This window comes from Microtus ochrogaster, chromosome 15 (assembly GCF_000317375.1).
Source record: "Microtus ochrogaster isolate Prairie Vole_2 chromosome 15, MicOch1.0, whole genome shotgun sequence".
Classification (NCBI taxonomy): Eukaryota; Metazoa; Chordata; class Mammalia; order Rodentia; family Cricetidae; genus Microtus; species Microtus ochrogaster.
Window position 1 is genome coordinate 15,044,170 of NC_022017.1, and position 7,608 is coordinate 15,051,777.

Sequence of the window (7,608 nt, forward strand, 5' to 3'; positions counted from 1 at the left end):
TTCAAAGATGTTCTTTTTTTTTTTTTTTTTAAATATGTTGTCTGTCGGAAGCCAGAACAGGGTGTTAGATCCTGTGCAGCTGGAGTTACAGGTGGCTTTGACCTGTCAATATGAGTACAGGAACAGTCGGTGCTCTTAACTGTGCCATCTCTCCAGCTGTTTTGAGCCCCTCCACCCCCCTAAGGTTCTGCACTTTGCCTGAAAAGTTGAAGAAAGCTCTAAATCCCTGCACAGTGCTCTAGGAATGCTGGTGCCATGTGTGGTGCAAATGGATTGTGGATTCATAGCGTCTGTTCTGATAAACTGCAGTGATAGAAGGGTTGAAGGCTGCAGAGCGGGGAGGAGTCAGGAATGAGTCATCCTTTCAAGAAATCGCAGTCTGACAGATTTTTAAGGAGTACATAATGCTAAACTATCTAAAAGCTAAGGAGGGGCATGGCGGGACAACCCGAGGGTGGTGATTTCATCCAGTGCCCTCTTGTTCCTACGCTCTCCAGAGGGTGCTGTGGCCTTCTGCACAAACATCAATCTAGTTCAAAGCCAAGATCAGCTGTCTGCCCCGTCTGGGTTCACATCACATTTCTTCTTTACGGTGCTGGATGGTGCTGGTACCCAAGGCACAGGAGGCCTTTGATTTCCCAGAGCCACATCCCTGCCCTCAGCATTGCATACCTGTTATTTCCCAAGAGCAATACAAGCACTGAGCTCTGTGTATGCATGTCCCTGTGTATGCACATGCGTGTGGAGGCCAGAGACCTTCCAGTATCACCCCTCCAGCAACATGCACTTTGCTTTTTGAGATAGGCTCTCACTATCCCGTAGTAGTCTATAAGGGTTACGAGCTCAAGGATCCACCTGTTTCCACCTCCCATGTTGGGATTACAAGCACATGCCACCACTCCTGGCATTTTCAGTGGGTTCTGGGGAGCCAATTTTGGCCCTTGTGCTTGTAAAGTAAGCATTTTACCAACTGCATGAACCCCCCAGCCCAACACTGGGCTTTTTTTTTTTTTTTTTTTAATATTTATTTACTTGTCATGTATACAATATTCTGCAAGCCAGAAGAGGGCACCAGACCTCATTAAGATGGTTGTGAGCCACCATGTGGTTGCCGGGAATTGAACTCAGGACCTTTGGAAGAACAGGCAATGCTCTTAACCACTGAGCTTTTAAAGGACTTAAATGTACACGTAAGGTCTCAAGAGTTGCTAAAAGCTCAAGAGTCAAAGTACATCTGTGCTGAGAACACGAAAGTGGGAGGCGTCGGTACTTCAAGGAGGCAGGCTCAGGCTTGGGCAGGACTCCCCACTGCACAGACTGGGGTACAGACACTCCCACTTACACTTTATTAAGTTCAAGGACTGGTTACAAGGGTGGAGGTGGTGGGAAGGTCCCACCCTGCCCCCATCTTCACTGGCACACAATAAATAAATAAACAAACAAACAAATAGCTGGGAATGAGCAGCTGAAGAGGTGGCACAGCAAACACTGACTTCAAGGGGCGGAACACAAGGGCCCCTCCCAAGCTGTGGCAACCATCAATACTGGACGGTACTACAGTGCAAGCCTCTCCATCCCACCCAGGGTCACAGAGGGCCCACGGATCAGTCCTGGAGGAGGCTGACTTTCAAGTTGGTCTTTTTGAAATGAGGTCTTACTCTACAACCCAGGCCAGCAAACTCAGAGTAATTCTTCTGCCTCAGACTCCCAAGAGCTCTAAGTACAGGCATTCATCATCCTGTCCTGCTAGGACCTGGTCTCCTGGCTGATCCAGTCAGCCCAGGATTATCAAAAAGCCACTGCGTCGCGGACTTGCAGATTGTTCTGTTTGGGATCTAAGAGGCCAGTGGATCATTGTTGTCCTGATGGACATCCTGAGGTCAATCAATGTCCCTTAGCCTTCTGACTGGTGCTCTGGGGCTCCAGGATATGCAAGGTGATCTTTAAGCTCCTACTTGGTCCAGAGGGCCCACTGTGAGACACTACATACCAGTCACTACTGGTAGTTTTCCTTCCACAGGCCTGTGCAGGCCAGGAATAGCTGGAGTTCCCTAGGCTTGTTATTGGTCAACAAGGACCTAAGGACAGAGCATTACAACTCCCAGGGAAGGGAAGGAGCTTAATTAAGTACTCAGGGTTGGAGAAAATTTTCATTTGGCTTTGGGGCCCATATATATATAGTTCAAGAAGGATAGGTAACAGGGTAGGAAATAAGGCTACCTGGTGGGGTCAGGCCAGGGTGAACCTTCAAGATGTGGAGGGACAGCTTCTGAACAGCAGAGTGTCCAGTCACTGCTGGGAGGGGTATGAGGGCCCACAAACCTTCCTGGATTCCAGCTTCCCTCACTGGGGTAGACACCTGGGCCAGGCAGCTCATGTTGCCGTATGTGACTCATGGCCTGCAGCCTCCATCTATAGGAGTGGGGAATGGGGGAGGTGGGTTCAGTCCTCCAGCCCCTCCATCAAGTCTGCAATGCTCTCCACGTAGTAGTGAGGCACAAGGCTATGCTGACCAGCTGCCAGGTAAGCCTGGGCTTCTTCGAGGCGTGAGACCCCTGTGAGTGTGAGCACGGTGGTCATGCCACAGCGGTGGCCAAAGAGGATGTCGGTCTCCAGGCGATCACCCACCATCAGTGTGCGGGTGGGGTCCACACTGAAGTCTTCAGTGATGCACTGGAACATGTAGGGGCTGGGTTTGCCCACCACCAGGGCTTGGCGTCCTGAGGCTGTCTCCACTGCTGCAGCCAGGCTTCCGGTACCTGTGGGGAGGGAACACTTGGTCAGCAGGAGGGCGGCAGCTGAGGCTGACCTAAAGGCTGGGTGCCGCCTGTGCCAGACACCTGAATTCAGAATCCATCACCAATGCTCTGGGTACGCTGTGTGCTTAGTCTCTCCGTCTAACATGAAGGTAGCAATGGCCGTCCCCTCCTGTGTATACTCTAAGCCTATGTGTGAACAGGCCTATCCCATCAGTTCTGCCTGACAACTGTGTGTTTAGGGGCAAGCCCTCCAGTCTCCCTTGACTTTCTCTGAACTGTGGTAAGATGGGAATCAAGTAACACTTCCCCTGGAGGGATGCTGTGGGCCTCATAGGGAGGCACTTTGTAAACGGAAAAGCATTTAGAGAGCCGTGGTGGTTACTGCTCTGAGAAGCCACGATCCTGGCATGGAAAGTTGGCACAGCCTGCCTGGAATGCAGCAAGGCACAGAAACGTTCACACCTCTGACCCAGTCAACCCTGCAGGGGAAAATGATCCCCTAGAGAAAATTCCAGCTGGAGACAAAAAGCTACACACTTGAAGATGTCTGCGACCAGTGACCATGGGAAGAAACCAAAGCTGGGGAAGGAGCCCAGGAGCCCGACAATGGGAGGTCTGTTTAGAAAAGCAGTCCTGGTACCCACACCCCCAGCACCATCCTGGTGGCACGAGCTTGCTATCCCTGCCCACAGGCATGTCCTTGTGCCAGAACATCCTGCCTTTACACCAATAGCCATAATAAAGAGAAGCACCACCACTCACTCAGTGTACCCCTGAAAGCCCATTTCACGGACAAGAAAGTTGTGACATTAACCTGCCCTGAGGGCCGGGTGGTAGTGGCACACACCTTTAATCCCAGCACTTGGGAGGCAGAGGCAGAGGGATATCTGAGTTTGAGGCAAGCTTAGTCTACAGAATGAGCTCCAGGGCAGCAAGGGCTACACAGAGAAACCCTGTCTCAAACCCCTACCCTCACCCAATCCCAAAAAAAGGGAAAGAACTGGCCAGAGCTGAGCTTCCTCAGTGTGGTGGTTTGGATGACATTACCCCTCAGTCTGGGTCACCTGAACTTCTCCTCAGGTGGGGGTGTCTGGACAATTTCAGAGGAGGGCTGGCTCTGCAGCCTCCCACCATCTCAGGGTGCGCTCTCAGTTTCCTGCTTGCAGTTTAAGATGTGAGCTTTCAACCTGCTGTCCTAGCCACCAAGCCTATCACCTCTGGAACTACAAGCCCAAGGAAACCCTTTCTCCTGTAAGTTGCCTTGGTCACGGTGTCTCACACAGTGACAAAAAAAGGACCTAACATACTCGGGAGCAGCACAAAGACTTGTATTCTGGAGCCTGAGCAGGAGCTCAGTGAGAGGCTACGCTGGGCTATATACACAGCGAGACCCTGTCTCAAAAACAAAACAAAAGCCGGGCGGTGGTGGCGCACGCCTTTAATCCCAGCACTCGGGAGGCAGAGGCAGGTGGATCTCTGTGAGTTCGAGACCAGCCTGGTCTTCAAGAGCTAGTTCCAGGACAGGCTCCAAAACCACAGAGAAACCCTGTCTCGAAAAAACCAAAACCAAAACAAAACAAATCAGACAAATTATTTACAAAAGAGTATCTTCTAAAAACCTGCAACCTCCACTAATTTTGTTGTGTTCTTGAGGTGACTCTGGCAGTTGGCACACCAGCCAACAAGGGAGTGTTTCTATCAGATATCATTCTGGGGATATAAATCAAGGCCCTCCCCGTGATTAAAATCTCTTACTTTACCTCAGCCTGACCCCAAATACTCAGGGCCTCCTCTCACTACTCTCACGGATACATCACGGCACTCCACCAGCCTCAGAGTGGGTAGGGACAGCAAGAGCCACAGCCCCACAGCCCTCAGACAAGGAGTTCCCAGCCATCAGATCAGGGAACAGGTAGAGAAAAAGAATCAGGCACCTCCACCATCCCAGTCCCTGGTTAGAGGTTCCTTCTAGAATGGGAGACCTCTGTGAGTCACCTCAGATGTTTTTTTCCTCAATGCAACAGGCCCAAGCTGGCCACAGTGGCATATACTCATATTCCCACCAAATAGGAGGTTGAGGCAGGAGGATCAAGAGTTCAAAGCCAGTATGGGCAACCTTTAGATCCAGTCTTCCTGGGGGTGGTGGTTCAATACCTTTAATCCCAGTACTTGGCAGGCATGTCAAGGCTGAGACCCTGTCTCAAAAACACAAAAGTAAACAAAAAGATCGACCCCAGCTTTGTGAGTCTGTTCTTTTCCCAGCTCCCAGGACAGAGCTGGTTCCTGTTGGTCCTCATATCTCATGCCAGTCATTCAACTAAGCTTTACTGAGTCTCCCCGCACTCACCATGATAGCCGGGCAAGCATCCCAGTAGGGAAGCCCATGACGATAACACCTCACTCAAGACTGCTGTGTACAATGGCATATTCCTGTATTTGTGGCCGTTTCTACTTCCTAGCTCAAGTAAACTTGCACATAATTTCATATGCCTGTGTTGACACTTTTGCTCTTTTTTTGATTTTTAGGGGGTGCCACCCAAATAAATCATACACAGAGGCTTATTCTTAGTTATGAATGCCCGACCTTAATTTGGCTTGTTTCTTGCCAGCTTTTCTTAAATTATCCTACCTTTTGCTTCCGGGCTTTTTCCTTTTCTTATTTCTATATATGTTATTTTCACTCTTACTCTGTGGTTGGCTGGGTGGCTGACCCCTGACATCCTCCTCTCCTCGTTCTCTTGCTCCTACCCTCTTCCTTGTTTCTCCTCCTCTTTATTCTCCATGCCTGCCAACCCCATCTATCGCTCTCCTGCCTCGATGCTGGCCCTTCAGCTCTTTATTAGGACCATCAGGTGTTTTAGACAGGCAAGAATCACAGCTTCACAGAGCTAAACAAAGGCAGTACAACCAAAGTCATACACCTTACAATAATATTCTTCAAGAGGTCTGTGATGAGGGGGAGAACTGGGGTGCAGTTTCAATTATTACAAAATCTGATGCCTAATGAGGACATTCATTCATTTTTCTGCTTGTATAGCGCCTCCTGCTCCTGGGTTACTAGCACACGACCAGCACGGTTTTTTTCTTTTCTTTTTCTTTCTTTCTTTTTTTGAAGACAGGGTTTCTCTGTGTATCTCTGGCTATTCTGGAACTAGCTCTGTAGACCAGGCTGGCCTCAAACTCCACCTGCCTCTGCCTCCCAAGTGCTGGGATTAAAGGCGTGTGCCATGACCAGCAGTTAAAACCCGTGATTTGGAGGCTGCATCACTCACAAGTGTGGTGGCGAATCTGTGTTAATCTGTCTCCCCCTCCAGGCAGTAGGTGTGACCAGCAGGTTGGGTGAGCACAGCTAGGTAGGTATGGAGACAGAAGTCAGGAAGGGTCCAGCAGAGGCTGGGGGATAGCTCCAGTCTCTCTCAGGCTCCTCACACCACTTTCTGAGACCCTGGAGAAGCCCTTGTCCCACAGCCTCAACCCAAGCGGAGGGAAATATAACTTGATGGTAGCGGGGTGGGGGAAGGGATGCTGCAGCGGTGACCTCTCTCAGATTTACGGGAAGAAGGCGCACGTACTGGGTGGCAAGTAGGTCTCGGGGGAGCCAGGAAAGGCCCTAGCATCCTTTTTCGGCTACACCATCCTAACAGGATGCCAATATCTCCTTGTGCACCGTCACCCTGCCCGGCAGCACACCTCCTCCAGGAAGGCCCCAGGTCCTCTCCACACACACCTGCCTCGCTGCCCCATCACCAAGCTGTGCCTACCTCACTTTCTGCAATGCCACCCTGCAGAAGCCCACTGCCTCCCAGGATCTGGCATCAAGGACTATTTGGGCCAAAGGCCGGCAGAGTGGAGTGGCAGATATGCCCATGCCACATCCTGGAGTAACGAATCTGTCCTTCCCCCATTCTTCACTACCCAAGAGTCTCTGCTGCCTCACTCCAACCCTCACTGCTCCGGCCTAGGTGCAGGACTGAGCATCCCCAGTAACAACAGCCAGGAGTGCCCTTAGATGGACCGATGGGGAGGAGGGGCGTTCCGAGGACCAAGTTCAGGTTCCCCTACTCTATGCTCAGTGTGTCTGCTCTGGAAGCTCACTTCACCTCTCTGAGCCTCGATATCTGTAACTGAGAAATGGGCCAACATTCTTATTTTTGGAGCAATCTGGAAAGGAAGAATTAAAAACAGCATTAAGAGGCTTCAGAAAGCGATCAAAGGGCTGGCAGGCTGGTTACATGAACCTCCAGTCAGGGGCCCTGGAATGACCGGCACGATGAGGAGCGCCCCTCGCACCCAGGCAGGGATGCTCCGAGGTTATGTAACTCCAGAGGGTTAACCGAGTGGGCTCAGAACTGTCAAGCTCCACATCGGCCTCCATCCTGCCTTTGCACGCGAGGATCCAGCTCTCCACTCGGATCATCCTTCCAGAGCGGCTCTCCAAACCCACCTGCAAAGTGGGTGGGGCTAATGACAAACCGGCCCAGGAGGTCAGTTCCAGATTAGGATCCCACCTGCAATTCCCTAAGCCACAGTGAGCCTCGGCTGGCTCGTCTGTCAAACGGGTCCTGGGCCACTACCCTTCACGGGCGGCAGATGCAGGAATTGTGAGACGCACGTCGGGCCCTGCACACACGTCCCCGCGCCCAGCCCCACGCTCACCGGGGGTCCGGCTTCCGTCGCTGAGCGGGTGCCAAGGGTCGCGATCGGTGGCTACGAGCAGGCAGTCGGGGTCGCGCAGGTGCGCGCACGCCTCGCTCAGCCTGGCGAAGGAGAAGTGCTCGTCGTAGCCCACGAGCACGGCGCGCACGCGCGAGCCGTCGTCGCCGGGGTCCCCCGCCAGGCGCAGCCCCGC

General features: G+C 52.0%; 1 protein-coding gene across 1 annotated transcript in view; it reads right to left on the reverse strand.

Annotated features, from left to right (window-relative positions):
* Positions 1–1,268: 1,268 nt before the first annotated feature.
* Pdxp (pyridoxal phosphatase) overlaps positions 1,269–7,608 on the reverse strand; it is a 6,761-nt gene continuing 421 nt past the window's right edge. The window contains 2 exon segments of the mRNA XM_026782746.1: positions 1,269–2,759; positions 7,416–7,608. The exon segment at positions 7,416–7,608 is cut by the window's right edge and continues 159 nt beyond it. Of these exon segments, the coding sequence (XP_026638547.1) occupies positions 2,443–2,759; positions 7,416–7,608 (510 nt within the window). The 3' untranslated portion in view covers positions 1,269–2,442.